General features: G+C 45.3%; 1 protein-coding gene across 1 annotated transcript; it reads right to left on the bottom strand.

Annotated features, from left to right (window-relative positions):
* Nucleotides 1-9778: 9778 nt before the first annotated feature.
* Nucleotides 9779-11567, bottom strand: LOC148687586 (interferon-induced transmembrane protein 1-like). The gene is made up of 2 exons (XM_088656376.1): nt 11463-11567; nt 9779-10234 (listed from the first exon to the last, which is right to left on the bottom strand). The coding sequence occupies exons 1-2, from the start codon at nt 11565-11567 to the stop codon at nt 10061-10063; spliced, it is 279 nt and encodes a 92-aa protein (XP_088512502.1). The 3' UTR covers nt 9779-10060.
* Between the last annotated feature and the right edge of the window lie 7218 nt (nt 11568-18785).

The raw sequence follows: 18785 nt of genomic DNA, 5'->3' as shown, positions 1-18785 counted from the left end.
GACCAGATGCACGTGGTGCTTTGAAATAAACAACAAAGGGGTTATGTTCTCCCACCCTCCTTGCTTTGTTCTGCTTCTAGGGTAGGAAGCTTCTGGCTTCTGAGTTATTATTTCTAGATGTTGGCACAAGACTGTAACATAAGTCAACCTAAGGCCTGTTTGGGCAGGAAGGATATGATCATTTATTTTGTAGTATCTTTATTGGATGGTCTGAGAACGGTAATTTACTTGCAGGGAACATGCCATAGCCAAACTGATAAATACATATACAGATAACTAACAATATTAAGATAAAATAAAAAAATTCCTTCAGTAGCACCTTAAAGACCAACTAAGTTTTTATTTTGCAAATGGTTTTGCATGAAAAAGCAAGGGTAATTACAACTTATCACCAAGCTCAAAACCATGGAGGGACCTGGTTTGAACAGAGATATCGGATTCTTATCTCATTATACATGATAAGCGATCTTCAGCCATCTCAACCCTTGCTTTTTCATGCAAAACCATTTGCAGTCGTTTTCGGTCATCAACAGCTATCAGTCAGTCAATCACCCATTTCCACCACCCATCTGAGTGATCCCCCCTCCCCTCCCCATCCCCACCCCTCCCCACCCCTTCTCTACATAAGTGCCTGGGGACTCCTATTTCACTGTATCTGAAGAAGTGTGCATGCACACGAAAGCTCATACCAAAATAAAAACTTAGTTGGTCTTTAAGGTGCTACTGAAGGAATTTTTTTATTTTACTTCGACCCAGACCAACACGGCTACCTACCTGTAACCAGAACTAATATTAAGATACCAGCATAGTTCAGAAGATAATCAGCTCATTCAAGTTCCAGGCTCAATTTTCTGGAAAAGGGGGAATAGAAGCATGTGTGATTTTTCTTTTTAAGCAGCAGCAGCTCATTGTGGGTCTGCATGTACCATTATCTCCAGGGAGTCTTAGGAAAGACTTCTGCCTGAAACAATGCCGAGCTAGATGGAGCAATGACCTGAGTTCCTGAAAGCAACTTCTTATGTCCCTGTGTTTGAATACAGGCAAGCCCAAGGAACAACAGCAGCCCCATTCAGAAGATGTTGGCAGATTAATGGGGGAGAAGATCTACTACAGGCATAGGCAACCTTTGGCTCTCCAGATGTTTTGGACTACAATTCCCATCATCCCTGACCACTGGTCCTGTTAGCTAGGGATCATGGGAGTTGTATGCTATAACATCTGGAGGGCCGAAGGTTGCCTATGCCTGATCTACCAAGTATATCTTGATTTCTTTTTTATGTTCTTAGGATGAGAGTTGTAGTCCAAAATATCTGAGCTACTCTTGAGGTAGGGCAAAGATACAGAGAGTAATTTTACTGTGCAGTCGGCAGACACCAATGTAAGCTGTAACTTGATAGTGGTTTGCAGAGCATCTTATGTAACAATCATACAAGAGGATCACTGCTTTATCTGCTAGGTGCTACTGTCACATTCCTGCTGTTTTGTGGTGGTGCCCATGTCACTTTTTCACAATGCTAAAGTCACCCAGGCCCAAAAGATTGAGGAACACTGATTTCTAATCAGAGCAGTATGCAAACTACAGCTGAATGGAGCTGTTAAGTGAACCCTGCTAAATAATGAGCAGAAGGACCATGATGATGGTTGAATGCCACATTCTACCAACCAAATTCTTAAGATTTAAAAAATTCAAAAGCATTAACCTTTCTAGCTGAAAGATGCAACATTAGTTCAATACATAGTTTCACCCAGATAGGGGAATCAAACAATAACTACCCAAACGCTGATGTTTTTAAAAATGCCACGGAGGTCCTAAATGTTTCAGTCCTGAAGTTTAAAATGTTTTTACCAATAAGAAAACCGTTTCCACAAAATCAGAAGGATATGCCTTTATTGGCAGAGAATTCAACAGAGACTTCATATTTCAATATATGAAAATTCTAACACACTTTAATTGAGAAACTTGTAAAAAAAAACCTGAAACAAAAAGAGTTCCCATCAACATCATGAATCAAAGCAGAATAAAGTGTAGCCAATGCACACTTATTTATAAATAAAGTACTGAGCAGAATATCCTTGACACACAAGTTCCAATTTAGCCAGCTTGGTTCTCTAGGTATCTCTGCAGTATTCCCCTCACTGCTCTTTTGAAAAGTGGTGGTCCAGAACCCACAGTCATGATGATCACACCCATGTGGAAAATGCTTCCCACTATTGAAGCAACAATATTCACGTACTTTGCTTTCTTGCCATGCGCTTTTGCACCTTCAGGATCTCCCATGAGTATACAATCCCTTGACTGAAACAGGAGTAGAGAAAAAACATATTTTTAAATAATAATAAAAAATAAGCAGTAGAAGCATTATTGCACATGCTTTAAACACCTGGAGGTCAAACGTGCTTTTTCACGGTTGTTGTGTGATCATTTCAAACCAAAAACTTCCTGCTCAGTGTTACAACTGCAACATCCTTGTTAGCAATGAAATAGTACTCTTTTTTCAAATACAGCACTGTACTCTAGAATGATTTACTTGGCAATTGCATTCCGATACACTACCTGCATATTAAAAGTAAAGGACCCCTGACAGTTAAGTCCAGTCGTGAATGACTCTGGGGTTGTGGCACTCACCTCGCTTTACTGGCCAGGTTGGCAGGACCTGGGACCAAACAATGGGAGCTCATCCCATCGCGGGGATTCAAACCACCAACCTTCTGATTGGCAAGCCCTAGGTTCAGTGGTTTAGACCACAGTGGATATTAGTAAGTGCTATTGGGCAAATGGCATTTATTCCATCTATTCTCCACAGTACATTATAATTTTAGGCGAATAAATGAGGCACCCTTTTTTTGATAGTATAAACATATCTACCTCATTGCCTGTTGGTAATAGGGAGCTTTCACCCCCCCCCAAAAAAAAACTTTTACCCATTTTGCCTAGTTTGGCTCCTTCTCACTGGAGATCTATAATGTATTGAAATATTTTTGGGAGCATCACAGGAAAGGTACAGTACAGATAATACGAAATGTATAAATGATGGGAGGGAAAAGTGTTTTTTAGATTTCATTTCTGGAGAAAACTCTTAATAGAGCCTATGGGGTGGTCCATCCTCTATTGTATACCAATGACTATATTATATGCCAATAAAGGTGTTGAAATTGAAATTGATACCAAGGAGTATAGTGAGGTAACATTCCTGAAAGAAAACTCTCCCACCCCCCACTTTGCATTGTTCCTTAGAATGACATGGGACTTAAAAAGTGGTTGATACTATATTGCAGGTTACCTGAAAGACTGCCTGCTCCTACATCAACCACCTTAATTTAGATAACCTCTTGTGGCACCACACCATACAGAATATCATAGGGAACCCCAAAAGAGGCATTTTCTGCTATTGCTCCTGCATTATGCCTTTCCATCTGCCATAAGAGAAGCAGCAGCCACTCATCAGTTGCTTCAGACATCTAGGGCAGTATCCAACTGCATCCCATCAGCATAAACATTTCCATTTGTGAACTGAATGCCCCCTCCTCTCCTCTCCCCTTCCCATGCCCACCAATCTGCTCTAGGGGTTCCTTTCCACAACCTTAAAGAAAAGATTGGGGAAGACACAGATGGGTAGAAGGGGGGAAAGTTCAATTGCACAGTTGTAAACTGTGCTGATGGGACAGGTTAGCTGGACACTGTCCACACCTAATAATAATAATAATAATAATAATAATAATACAGTAATTTATTATTTGTTCCCCACCCATCCGGCTGGGTCTCCCCAGCCATTCTGGGTGGCTTCCACCAGATATTAAAATACATTAAAATTAAACAAAACAGCTATTAAAACACATTTTTGCTCTGGCCTTCTCTACCTATGCGATCAGACTGTGTTTTCTGTGACTGAATTTCCCTAATTCCATTTGTTTTTTGTATTTTTGTTTTAATGACATTGCTTGAATTTATACTGTGCACCATTGTAGGCCCTTGGTTCATACCAGTAGACTATTAAATAAAAGCTGGTGGCACTTTGTTCTAAGCCCTCCATGCACAAGTCTTTTTGGGACATCAATATATATATACTAGTGTTGTTCAGCCCGTTTAGAAAACGGGCGCTAGAGGATATGTGAGAGCGTGCGCACGCGGCTGCTGGTTGGGAGGTTGGGGGGAAGAGTGAGAGCGGAGGGAATCTGCGCGTTTCCGCGCAGGCGCGCACGCTGCTCCGTAACCCATCTCACTGAATCCTTACTTGAAATCTCGGAGCAGGACACGGGAGCGTGCGCGCGCGGGTGCTGGTTGGGAGGTTGAAATCAAGAGAGGGTTGGGCGGGGCAGAGGGCAGGGGAGAAGCGGGCAGGGTCCTGCCTGCTCCTAGGCGGGGCTTCCAAACCTCGTCAGTGCGTGAGGCTTGAGACAAATACTGTAAGGTACTACCATAATGAGTGGCGATAACAATTACAAAGGCAAACAGGGGCTTTCTGGGACGGTGGCAACGGAGCGGGTATCTTTTCTGCACTTGAGGGGAGCCGCGCTCATGGGAGAAAGGTGTCTCTCTTCCCCCACCTCCAGTACGACGGCGAAGTTTGTTTTGTCTTGGGGGGATGAGCCTCCCTCCCTCCTTCACACCCTGAGACGCTGACTTTCCCAGGAGCAGTCACCCGCTTTCGCCCCATTGTGAACCCGGCGGGCGGCGGCACCATCCCGACTACATCCACGGCGACCCTCCCTGCCTTCAAGACGGCTTTGTCAGAGGCACAGCAATCTGCATCCCAAGGAGCGCATAGTGTTGGGCGGCTGGGCTGGCTGAGTGGGTGGGTGGGGGCACCGTCCCTTGACGGAGGCAGTTCCGCCAACGAAATGGTAGGCAGAGGGGTGGGGGGACTTGCTGCTAGTCGCCGGTGGCCGGGGAGGGTAGGAGGGGGGGAAAGCAGCCTTCTCCTCCTCACGCTTTAGCGCAACTGCAGTGAGGTGCTTGTCCCGCCGGGAGCAGCGGTTGGCAGAGGGGTGGGGGGTGGGGAGAGCGCGCGCGTCCAATCCCTGTGTCCCTGGTTGTCTCTGCTGTCCAATCCCTGTGTCCCTGGGGGACATGCGCAGTGACCCAGGGACACACGGGACAGCTTGGACGCAGGGACAACTTGGACATTATTATATAGGATAGTCTGGGGGCTGAAGCTACAGTGTATACATTCCAACATGTATACAACACATGCACATCCTCTGGCTGGGTCGGGACGACATGGGGTTGGGGGGCCAACTCCCATCTCTTGCAGGGGCTCAATTAGTGCCAGAGCCTTCTGTCAAGAGTTTGAGTGTAACCTTCGACACCTCCCTTTCCATGGAGGCGCAGGTTGCATCCACAGCAAAGGTGGCATTTTTCCATCTCCGCCGTATCAAGCAGTTGGTCCCTTACCTCTCTCGCCCTGATCTGGCCACAGTGATCCATGCGGCGGTCACCTCCAGGCTTGATTATTGTAACTCGCTCTCTGTGGGGCTGCCCTTGAAGCTGACCCAGAAACTCCAGTGGGTGCAGAATGCCGCGGCGAGGCTCCTTACGGGGTCCCGGCCGCGGGATCACATTCATCCAGTGCTTTACCAGCTGCACTGGCTCCCGGTGGAGTACAGGATCAGGTTTAAGGTGCTGGTTTTGACCTTTTAAGCCCTATGCGGCTTGGGACCCTCGTACCTACGGGACCACCTCTCCTGGTATGCTCCGCGGAGGACCTTAAGGTCCACAAGCAACAATATTCTGGATATCCCAAGCCATAAGGTGGCTAGATTGGCCTCTACTAGAGCAAGGGCCTTTTCAGTATTGGCCCCAACTTGGTGGAACGCTCTTTCCCAGGAGACCACGGCCCTGCGGGATTTGTCATCTTTCCGCAGGGCCTGCAAGACAGAGCTGTTCCGCCTGGCCTTTGGGTTGGATTTAGTCTGACCCCTGTGTTTTCCTCCCTCATGGCTTGGATTTATGGACTACTTGAAATGAGGCTGCATTTTAAATTTTAATACTGTATTTTAATATGTATTTTAATTACTTGTTTTTATGTTTTATTGTAATTTTGTTGGTGTGAGCCGCCCTGAATCCTGTTTTTGACTGGGGAGGGCGGGGTATAAATTATTATTATTATTATTATTATTATTATTATTATTATTATTATTATTAAAAAGTACACAGGGCACCCATCTTTTCACCTCTGTTTGTAGCTAAGGTGTGTTACAAGGCCCCTGACTCCACCCTGCAGCCTAGCAGTGCCTGGTTCCTATCAGCCCATCCTTAGCTAGATGACATGGGTGAGGGGAATGAAAACTCCCTTGAAAAGCGCCCCCACCCCCCATCACAAAGGCAATGAGGGGAGAGCTGTTTATGCTAAATGGTGCTAGGAGAGAAGGAAGAATGAAGTCTGCCCCAGAAAATGAGAGTAAAGCAAGAAGCAGAGGCAGAAATGCTATCCAGTCCATGAGGAGGAAAATGAGCAAAGACTAAGGAAGTGAAGAAAACCAGAAGAGTGTGTGTGTGTGTGTGTGTGTGCGCGCGCGTGCGTGCAAATAACTGGGTTAGATAATGGCATTTCCCGCCCTTTTTTTCATGGGGTGGGGGGCGGCTTCACCTTGATGGAGAAAATGAAACCGACGAAGCCAAGGCCGAAGTAGTTCATGAAGACTAAATTAAAGGTTGACCAGAAGATGAAGTCTCGCGGGGGATGGGCAGCGGCCACTGGGTCGGAGCCGTGGCCCGCAGGGGGCGGCATTTGGGAAACTGGGCGCAACCCAGGCTGCATGGCAATGTGGGGAAGCGAGAGTGGGAGGAGGCGGCCGGCAGCTGAGGTGAAATGGGCGGCAGCGAAAGCGGGCCTATGGCGGGTGCTGATTGGGTGGCGCCTGTGGCAGCGGCGCACAAAGGAAGCCGCCGATTTCGGTTCTGAGGAAACAAGGGATGAGTTAGATTTGGTGGGAAACGAAACTCAGATGGGAGAGGCAGGCAGGAAGTTGTGGTGCTCCGACGCTTTGCTCCTGAACGTGAAGCGTCAGTGGCAGCAACCCCGATAAAATAAATGACAGTTGACAGTTGACAGTTCCTTGGAACAAGCCAGCTCAGGATCAGCTCACCTTGGGGGGGGGAGGGGGCATCTCATGGTGTGGCGACCCTACTTAGTCAATAACGACAGGCCCGGGTTCTTTCTGAGGAAGGGCAAATTTATTCACCTGCGCCGGGGCTGCAGCGAGAGTCATTTCTCAAAGGCTGCGCTCCAGTCGCAACAAACAGCTTTGAAAAAGCAGAACTTGTCTCAAGCCCCCCCCCCACCTGCTGCACTGCATAGTCTTTCCGCCCTTGTTCGCCCAGCATCTGCCAGCCTGTGCGTTCTTGCCCAGGCTGCCTGCTGACCTATGCAGGTTTAAAAACAGACACTAGTTAGCTCACCCCTTCTGACGGACACGTGTCACCACTTCCATGCATGTTGCATGTTGGCTGGAGGAGGAGGGGGGGCAGACACTTCCCACAGTGGGGGGGGTCACTAGACTAGAAGGTAATAGCTGCCACCCCTCCTTTGAATCCACTGGCAGCCCTGGGCACGAGGGAAAAGGGGCAACCCTCTGCCGTTTCCAGGCTACACAGTCCACCCCACTTTACCGTGGGCACGGGTAGAAATCCCAAAGGTAGGGTCAAGCAGTCTGACACTGGTTTAGCTTTGCAGTCGGAAATCCCAAAACCACAAACAAACTTGTTCTTTAAGAATTTATTAAAAGGGAAAGAAACAGCCAATATATATAATGGTTACACAGTTCTCAAGAAAAGGTTACAGAAATAAAACAACACACAGTATCACTACCTATACGTCTGATACTCACCTAACAAACAGAAATAATATTCTACTCCTTCTCCCCTAAGGCAAGGACTGGATAATAGACCATGGCTGGCAAAGGATCCAGGTGATGGCTATTACCAGTAGCAATCAACATTACAATTCTTTAGGTTCTTATCCACAATCCCCCACAAGGTGTGTACTAACGCAGGCCAATCAAATTAAACCTTTAATTGTGACCTGACCACAATTTGTTTGTTGTATACAGATTTTCTAGTTCACTACATTGGCAATTATCAAATTATGATGAGCACAAAGAAACACAACACTGCCCTCATCCTAATTTGGAAGACACATTTAATTAAAGAGCACAGGGAAGTGAGATGAATAAATGCAGGGTCGGCTCTAGATAGACCCCCGGTGGCGCGGGGTGCTAGGGCGCTGGGCCGGGAGGCAGGGCGCTGTGCGGCAAAGCCGCACGGAAACCATACTGCGCCCTGCGGGGGCGCCGGAACGATCTCCGCCCCTCAGCGCCAGGGCGCGCGATGAGCTGGAGACGCTCCTGAATAAATGGCAACATTTAGGACCGTTAGCCCCTTGCAGCAAGAGCCTGTTTTCTCTGTGGCATAACAACAACCAATCCATATAGCTCAGTTGGTAGAGTAGGAGACTCTTAATCTCAATGTTGTGAGTTTGAGCCCCACACTGGGCAAAATATTCCTGCATTGCAGGGGGTTGGACTAGATGACCCTCGTGGCCCCTTCCAACTGTATAATTCTATGATTCTAACACAATTGATTCTCAACCAGCAAGGCATGATCCTATAAGGAGATCATGAGAAGAAATGAGCAAGCTTCTCCCAACATGCAATTTCTCTCATAGTGCTAATCTTTTTAGACAGACGGCAGTATCAACCCACCATCCAAACTGTACACTATTTGCATGAGAGTGTGTGCTTTCCCCTGTCGTTTAATTCTAGGCTGAAGATACACAGTCAGCAATGCTAATTCTTACACATGGGACCATTTTAATTAAAAGATGCTGTTTGTGTGTTTCCAAGAGGATTAAGTAGTCCCATATATAGAAATGTTTGATGGATCTAGTGATATTTGGATCCCTGAAATGAGAGACCTCCTATCTTAACTTTTTTTTATTCGTGTAAAAAGTCGTCAGAAAATTACATAAATCTACATGTTGAAACCATAATATTGAAGAATCCTACAAAAGGGGAGCCTCAATGTTTAAAGTTTTATACCAACAAGAAAGCAATTGACGCAGAATAAGGTAGGCATGTTTTTCTCCCTAGAATTCACCTCAGACTTCGTGTTTCAATACAGAAAAGCTGCAGTACACATCTTGAATGAGAAACCTGTTGAACTTGAAAACTTAATGGTGAAATGTTGGAAAGTGTTGATCACTTTTCCTACCTGGGCAGTTATCTTTCCACAAGGACTGATACTGATGCCGGAATCCAGCATCGCCTGAGCTCTGCAAGTGCAATTTTCTCCCGATTGAAGCGCAGAGTGTTTGAGGACCAGGACCAATCTTACTGTACACTTGTGAAACATGGACCACTTATTAACACCATCTCCAAGTCTAGGCTGAAAGAGTGATTTCTTACATCTGACACCCTTTTAGTTAAAAGATATAGCATCGTAAAGGTAAAGGTAAAGGGACCCCTGACCGTTAAGTCCAGTCGTGATCGACTCTGGGGTTGCAGCGCTCATCTCGCTCTATAGGCTTCCAGGTCATGTGGCCAGCATGACAAAGCCGCTTCTGGCAAACCAGAGCAGCACACGGAAACGCCGTTTACCTTCCAGCTGTAGCGGTACCTATTTATACATACATACAAAATCATTCTCTTTCATTTGGTTCCATTAAATTAATGATCCCCCAGTTAATTTTCCCAATTTATTTATTTATTTATTTGTTTGTTCGTTCATTTAAAAGTCATGATAATATATGCAAAATATAATACAAATACACTGTATTTTCTCAATAAAAGTCTCAAACTGGATGGCAAAGTTGAAGAAGACATCAGAGTCTCTCTTCCACCTTCATAGGCAAACAGTGCTGAGACCTTCATATCTCCAGAAGTGCAGGATACACCAGGTGTCATGTAGAATGTCTCCTTCCTTGCAAATGAAAGAGTAGGGTGGGTACCCTCAGAGAAGAAAAGGCAGCAAAAGCTTACAAGAAGTGCTATAATGCCAGGGAAAATATTCTGCACACACTTTGCCACTGAGCCAACATTCAGTGGCAATTCCTCTTCATCTTCACTATTCCTGCCATACCCCGGAGCGAACGATGATGATGATGATGAAAGCAATGAAGAATATGATGCTCAGTATCAGAGCAGTGATGTTCAAGTTTTTGGCAGTCCTGCCATAGATAGCTGCAATTTCAGGATCTCCAAGCACTTTGTGATCCCTAGACTGAATGTGGAGTGGAAGGAGAGGAGAGAATACAATTTTTAACAGTATTAATTATGAAAATTAACAATGGATATATATTTGTACGTGCTGAACGCCTAAAGCTCCAATAGACTTTCCATGGTTGTCAAATCTTATCAAAACACACATTCCTCAACACTGACTGCATTGGTTAGAATGGTAGTCCACATGCAACGGAAGCGACTTGCAGCATTGGGGCAAGATGTCAGAGTTGCACATGTCTGTAGACTAGAGATAGGAGCAACTTTCAGTCTAGGTTGCCCCATCTTCTTGGCCCCAATCCCTGTGCCCCACTCTCACCCAGAGCTACCAGCCAGTTTTGTTTCTCTGCTGGGTAGGGTGGAAGAGAAACCTGTTGTTTCTCTACATAGCTGTCAATCTTTCCCTTTTCTTGTGAGGAATACTATTCGGAATAAGGGAAAAAAAGAGGAAAAAGTTGACAGCTATGTATTCTCTACCTTCCTACCATGGGCATCACAAGAGGGGGGCGTAGGGACGGGCTGCCCCGGGTTCCAGGGGAGGGGGTGAAATTTGGGCCGGCCCTGCCCCACCGGTGGGCTGCCCTCACCACTTCCGCGGCACCCTTGCAAGCCGCCATGAATTGGAGAACGTCAGATTTTTGCTGAAATTCTGACCGCGCGGCTTAGCTTTTTTTTTCAAAAAAAACAACAACAGGCCATATTGAAACCCTGAACCACGAGCCGCCAATAGCGCGCAGCAGCCCCGCAAGCCGCCTTTTCGCTCAGCAGCTTGCAAGGGTGCCGCAGAAGTGGTCGAGACGTACAGAGCATGCACGACTTTTTCGCGCATGCTCTGTCCGTCTCAGCTGCCCCCGCCGCTTCTGTTGCACCCTTGCAAGGCGTCGAGCGAAAAGGCGGCTTGCGGGGCTGCTGCACGCTATTGCCGTCTCATGGGTTCAGGGTTTCAATATGGCCTGTTGTTTTTAGACAAGGAACTATGGAATGGAATTGCTGCGTGAAACAGTAAGAGACGGGGGACAGGAGTTTCACAGCACTCTTCATCAATATGCCTAGATAGACTTGGGCACTACCCCAAGATAGACTGAAATGCTTTCCTCCTTATCTCTAAGGTTCCATAGCAAATTCTGTGTAGCTGATGCCACCAAATACCACAGCTACTCTCTGGGAATTGCTCTCAATGAGAATTCTCTGGAGGGGCCATTCCAGGCAAATACGTAGAGATAAGAAACAGTGGAGAATCTTCCTACCTTGGCAGAATAGGCAAGAGTGACAAAGCCAAGGCAACACAGGTTCATGTAAATGGTGTTGAATATGGACCAAATCATATAGTCGTGGGGATCACCGGAGGCCATAGCTGCCAAGTATCCCGTTTTTTGTGGGAAACCCCCTTATTTCCAAGCCGTTCCCAGTGCTGCCACAGATTTTTTATATCCCTTAAAACTCCCGGATTTCAAAGTGAGCAGCTCCAAGTCCCTCCCCCTGCTGGCCAGGGACTGGGAAAACCTTGCCTCCTTGCAGAGAAAAGCCTCGGGCTTTTCTTCGCTCGGCTTGCTTCTCCTGGCATGTTCAAAGGAACAGCTTTTTTTGTGCCTCCTTCCTGTAGCAGATAGCAGAGATCGGAGAGAACACAGACTCAGTCCCTGAATGCTGAGGTTAGCCTGGTTGTTGGGGGAGGGAGCGGAATGCAGATTCAGTGAATTCATTGCTACCCCTCTGGTTTGTGTGTATCTGTATCGCTCTGAGGTGAGGTGAGTGTGTTTTTCATTGGCTTTTGTGCACTTTAAAAAAGTTTGCTTTCCTTGATTTGCTCCCTGCTTAATTAATTTGTGTGTATCTGGGGGGGGGGCTGTTTGTAGAACAATAGCATTAAGGTCTTTTTCTCAACTCTGTTCATGTTATAACATTTTTGCTGTGAAGAAGAGGGCATGTGATCTCAGCTGAGTCAAATTATCTGTGATAATATCTTGTAGGCAGAGAAGCTGCCCAATAATCTTACAAAAACCTCTGGAAGAGCATGACATTGTGAATGGATTAATGGAATTTATTTACCCCAAAAAATAAACATATACAGCCTTATTCTACATAATTAAAAAACTAATCTTTTTTAAAATAATTTTTATTGATTTTACAAAATAAGACAAGACATACATATCAAATTCACCCACCCTCTTCCACCCCCCCCCACGAGCCCCCCTCCTGCCACGAGAGAGTCCCATGCAGGGCGAGTAGTCGAAGGTGGTCCATTTTGTAGCTGGGTTTATCCCCTCCCCCCTCCCCCCCCACGAGTCCACCTCTGCCACCAGTGAGCTCTAGGGTAACGAGGGAAGACAGAGAAGAATGTCCGTCCAGCTATCTATCCATACACGTCTTTTAAAAAAGAAAAAGGAAAAAGGAAAAAACCCAAAAAAACAACAAAAAAGAAAAAGAAAAAAGAAACTCATATAAATTCAACCCTCATTTGATTAACATTGTTTTTGCTGACTTCCCCCGTATCTCTCCCCTATTGATTAATTGAGGAACGCTGTGGATGTAGCCTATCTTGATTTCAGCAAGGCCTTTGACAAGGTGCCCCATGATATTCTTGTAAAGAAGCTGGTAAAATGTGGGCTAGACAATGCTACCATTCAGTGGATTTGTAGCTGGATTACTGACCGAACCCAAAGGGTGCTCATCAATGGCTCCTCCTCATCCTGGAGAGTAGTGACTAGTGGGGTGCCACAGGGTTCTGTCTTGGGCCCAGTCTTGTTCAACATCTTTATCAATGACTTGGATGATGGGCTTGAGGGAATCCTGAGCAAGTTTGCAGATGACACCAAGTTGGGAGGGGTGGCTAACACCCCAGAGGACAGGATCACACTTCAGAATGACCTTAACAGATTAGACAACTGGGCCAAAGCAAACAAGATGAATTTTAACAAGGAGAAATGTAAAGTACTACATTTGGGCAAAAAAAATGAAAGGCACAAATACAGGATGGGAGACACCTGGCTTGAGAGCAGTACATGTGAAAAGGATCTAGGAGTTTTGGTTGACCACAAACTTGACATGAGTCAGCAGTGTGATGCAGCAGCTAAAAAAGCCAATGCAATTCTGGGCTGCATCAATAGGAGTATAGCATCTAGATCAAGGGAAGTAATAGTACCACTGTATTCTGCTCTGGTCAGACCTCACCTGGAGTATTGTGTCCAGTTCTGGGCACCACAGTTCAAGAAGGATACTGATAAGCTGGAACGTGTCCAGAAGAGGGCAACCAAAATGGTCAAAGGCCTGGAAACGATGCCTTATGAGGAACGGCTTAGGGAGCTGGGTATGTTTAGCCTGGAGAAGAGAAGGTTAAGGGGTGATATGATAACCATGTTCAAATATATAAAAGGATGTCATATAAAGGAGGGAGAAAGGTTGTTTTCTGCTGCTCCAGAGAAGCGGACACGGAGCAACGGATTCAAACTACAAGAAAGAAGATTCCACCTAAACATTAGGAAGAACTTCCTGACAGTAAGAGCTGTTCGGCAGTGGAATTTGCTGCCAAGGAGTGTGGTGGAGTCTCCTTCTTTGGAGGTCTTTAAGCAGAAGCTTGACAGCCATCTGTCAGGAATGCTTTGATGGTGTTTCCTGCTTGGCAGGGGGTTGGACTGGATGGCCCTTGTGGTCTCTTCCAACTCTATGATTCTATGATTCTATTCTATGATTCTATGATTTTCATATCTTCTCATAATTATTCACTGCAATTTCATTCTAATAAATTCCACTCATAATTTTTAAACATAAATTCATACAGCTGATCATTATCCTTACATTTTATCTCTTATTCTAATTAACATAAAATTCATATTCTCCCACCCCCCTATCCCACAGAACCCCTCTGGCCACAAGAAGGCCCCATGGGTGACGGGCAGTTGAAGATGTTCCATTTTATAGCTTGGTCTTTCACTGCCCCCCTCCCTCCCCCAGAACCCCTCCCTGCCACCAAGGGGCCCCGGAACAGAGGGAGAGAAACAGACAGCAAGCCACCAAGCTACCTATCTAAATAATCAATTTTCTAATAGCTAAACTATTCAATTTTCTGCCTCATACCTCTATTTTATCATCAAATTTATCAAATTCCCCCCAGCCTAATCTTTCCTCCAAAAAAATGTTCCTCAATTAAATTTCACTATTCAAACATTACCTCTAACCTAATATTACAATTCTACCTCTTCCTCTTCCCTAAAATTTCTCCCCCATTCAATACAGCAAATCCATAATACAGCCAAGATTTCAGAACCTAAAATTTCTATCCTGTTACACAATTACACAACCCTTTATTTCATCCCACCCCCACTCTAAAACCCTTCTTTTATTCCTCCCCTCTTTCTGCCTCCTCTTAACCTTTAACTCCCATGTTTCCCCCAATCTCCCATTCAGTTCTTGTTTTCCCATTTCATGACCCATCAAGTCAAAGTTCCAAATTGACTCTTGTTCATTCTTTTCTTCTTGTCGGACTACATCTGCTTCCTCTTGTTTATTTTCTTGCCAATTATCTTCAGGAACAGGCTTTTCATATTCTTTCTCCTCTTCTAAGTTCCCTTTTGGTTGTTGTTCCCGTTCCTGGTCCAAAAGTCCTTTCAACTGTAAACTGTAAAAGCATTAACCTTTCTAGTTGAAAGATGCAACATTAGTTCAATGCATAGTTTCACCCAGATAGGGGAATCAAACAATAACTACCCAAACGCTAATGTTTTTAAAAATGCAGAGGAGGTTCTAAATGTTCCAGTCCTGAAGTTTTAACTGTTTTTACCAAAAAGAAAACCGTTTCCACAGAATCAGAAGGAAATGCCTTTATTGCCAGGGAATTCAACAGAGACTTCATATTTCAATACATGAAAGCTCTAACACACACTTTAATTGAGAAACTTGTAAAAAAACAACAACAACTGAAATATGAAACAGAAAAAGTTCCCATCAACATCATGAACTAGGAAAGCCACAAATCCAGACTTTAGGACAGAGAAAACATCACTCAAACATTGAGACAGGTATTGAGAAACACAAACTGGATTGAGAATGATCACCCTAACATTTCATAGTCGTTTTAAACAAGGTGGGATTATAGAGCTGCAAAAGAGCATAAACCTTTATATCTTCAGATGTGCCGGATGTCCTGTCTTCTTTAAACTGCCTCATTCCTTGCAGGTGTTAAGAGCAAAGGGGGTATAATCAAAGCAGAAGAAAGTGTAGCCAATGCACACTTATATATAAATACAGAACTGAGCAGAATATCCTCGACACACAAGTTCCAATTTAGTCCTCAAATTCTTCCACAATTCCTTCCCCTATCATTCTCCGCAGTATTTTTGAAATTCGCTTGTGGAAAAATACTGGATCAATCACCAACCATGCGAGGAAAGAAAGTATGAAAAGGGTTCCGAATGTCGAAGCAACAATATTCAGGTACTTTGCTTTCTTGCCATGCACTTTTGCACCTTCAAGATCTCCTTTGACTATACAATCCCTTGACTGAAACAGGAGTAGAGAAAAAACATATTTTTAAACAAAATAAAAAAACTAAGCAGTAGAAACTTGTTGCACATGCTTTAAACACCTGGAGGTCAAACGTGCTTTTCACGGTTGTTGTGTGATCATTTCAAACCAAGAACTTCCTGCTCAGTGTTACAACCGCAACATCCTTCTTAGCAATGAAATAGTACTCTTTTTTCAAATACAGCACTGTACTCTAGAATGATTTACTTGGCAATTACCTGAATATTAAAGGTAAAGGACCCCTGACAGTTAAGTCCAGTCATTGGTGACTCTGGGGTTGTGGCGCTCACCTTGCTTTACTGGCCAGGATGGCAGGACCTGGGACCAAACAATGGGAGCTCATCCCGTCGCGGGGATTCGAACCACCAACCTTCTGATTGGCAAGCCCTAGGTTCAGTGGTTTAGACCACAGTGGATATTAGTAAGTGCTTTTTGGCAAAGGGCATTTATTTCTTCTATTCTCCACAGTACATTATAATTTGAGGCGAATAAATGAGGCACCCTTTTTTTGATAGTATCAGTATATCTACCTCATTGCCTGTTGGTAATAGGGAGCTTTCACCCAAAAATAACTTTTCCCCCTTTTGCCTAGTTTGGCTCCTTCTCACTGGAGATCTATAATGTATTGAAATATTTTTGGGAGCATCACAGGAAAGGTACAGTACAGATAATACGAAATGTATAAATGATGGGAGGAAAAAGTGTTTTTTAGATTTCCTTTCTGGAGAAAACTGTTAATAGAGCCTAAGGGGTGGTCCATCCTCTATTGTATACCAAGGACTATAGTGAGGTAACATTCCTGAAAGAAAACTCTCCCACCCCCCACTTTGCATTGTTCCTTATAATGACATGGGACTTAAAAAGTGGTTGATACTATATTGCAGGTTACCTGAAAGACTGCCTGCTCCTACATCAACCACCTTAATTTAGATAACCTCTTGTGGCACCACACCATACAGAATATCATAGGGAACCCAAAAAGAGGCATTTTCTGCTATTGCTCCTGTATTATGCCTTTCCATCTGCCACTAGAGAAGCAGCAGCCACTCATCAGTTGCTTCAGACATCTAGGGCAGTATCCAACTGCATGCCATCAGCATAAAGATTTCCATTTGTGAACTGAACTCCTCTCTTCTCCCCTTCCCATGCCCACCAATCTGCTCTAGGGGTTCCTTCCCACAACCTTCCAGAACAGATTGGGGAAGACACAGATGGGTAGGAGGGGGGAAAGTTTAATTGCACAGTTGTAAACTGTGCTGATGGGACAGGTATTCTGGGCGGCTTCCAACAGATATTAAAATACATTAAAATAAATAAAACCGCTATTAAAATACATTTTTGCTCTGGCCTTCTCTACCTATGAGATCAGACTGTGTTTTCTGTGACTGAATTCCCTAATTCCATTTGTTTTTTGTATTTTTGTTTTAATGACATTGCTTGATTTTATACTGTACGCCATTGTAGGCCCTTGGTTCATACCAGTAGACTATTAAATAAAAGCTGGTGGCACTTTGTTCTAAGCCTTCCATGCGCTGAAAAGTACATAGAGCACCCATCTTTTCACCTCTGTTTGCAGCTAAGGTGTGTTTAAAGGCCTCTGACTCCACCCTGCAGCCTAGCAGTGCCTGGTTCCTATCAACCCATCCTTAGCTAGATGACATGGGTGAGGGGAATGAAAACTCCATTGAAAAGTGCCCCCACCCCCAGCACAAAGGTAATAAGGGGAGAGCTGTTTACGCCAAATGTGCTACTGGTAGGGGAGGGAAGGAAGAATGAAGTCTGCCCCAGAAAATGAGAGTAAAGCAAGAAGCGGAGGCAGAAATGCTATCCAGTCCATGAGGAGGAAAAGGAGCAAAGACTGAGGAAGGGAAGAAAACCAGAATCGGAGTGGGGTGGTGGTGCAAATAACTGGGTTAGATAATGGCACTTTCCTGCCCTTTTTTCATGGGGGGGGGCCTTCACCTTAATGGAGAAAATGAAAGCGGCTACGCCGAGGAAGAGGTGGTTCATGAAGGTGAAATTAAAGATCGACCAGATGATGAAGTCTCGCGGGAGATGGGCGGCGGCGGCCACTGGGTTGGGATCATGGCCCATGCGGGGTGGCATATGTGAACCCGGGGGCAACCCGGGCTGCATGACAATGTGGGGCGGTGAGAGAGGGAGGAGGCGGCCGGCAGCTGTGGTGAAATGTGTGGCGGCAAGAGTGGGCCAAGGGCGGGTCCTGATTGGGCGGCGCCTGTGGCGGTGGCACACGAATGAAGCCGCCGCTTTCGATTCTGAGGAAACCACGAGGGACGAGTTAGATTTGGTGGGAAACGAAACTCAGATGGGAGAGGCAGGCAGGAAGCTGCTAAGCATCGGTGGCAGCAACCCCGATAAAATAAGTGACAGTTGACAGTTGACAGTTCCTTGGAACAAGCCAGCTCAGGATCAGCTCACCTTGGGGGGGGGAGGGGGCATCTCATGGTGTGGCGACTCTACTTAGTCAATAATGACAGGCCCGGGTTCTTTCTGAGGAAGGGCAAATTTATTCACCTGCGCCGGGGCTGCAGCGAGAGTCATTTCTTAAAGGCTGTGCTCTCATCGCAACAAACAGCTTTGCCCTCCATTCTCATGTTATGAAAGGGGGCGGGGGCATAGGAGCCAACTCCTAGAGGCCCCCATAAAATATTTGATGGGCACTGCTATTCAGATAGGGAGCTTGTGACATTGTTGTAAGAACGCACCCATGAACAAAGAGGGGAGAGGCTGGCATTGTTTCCTTGACACAAGGGGAGCCATGTTTATTAGAAAAGCCATGAACAGAGAGGGGAGAATGAACCCCCCCCCCTTCTCACCGTATGTGGTTGGGGATCCGGGTTGTGAGTTACAGTTTACCACCCCTCTACTTGAAACATAGGGAGCTTATCCACTCTCCTTTGAAGAATGCGCTTCCCTCCCTGTGTTTTCCCCGTGTGTTTCCTCCCCCCTTAAGAAAAAACCCAGTATTCAGAAAAATGTGCTTCCTTGATAAAACTAAACCCTGCTAATGTCTCTCTTACTCTTTTCTG

The sequence above is a fragment of the Zootoca vivipara genome, chromosome 1, assembly GCF_965207765.1.
Source record: "Zootoca vivipara chromosome 1, rZooViv2.hap1.1, whole genome shotgun sequence".
NCBI classification, from domain to species: domain Eukaryota; kingdom Metazoa; phylum Chordata; class Lepidosauria; order Squamata; family Lacertidae; genus Zootoca; species Zootoca vivipara.
This window is presented reverse-complemented; position numbering and strand designations above follow the sequence as displayed.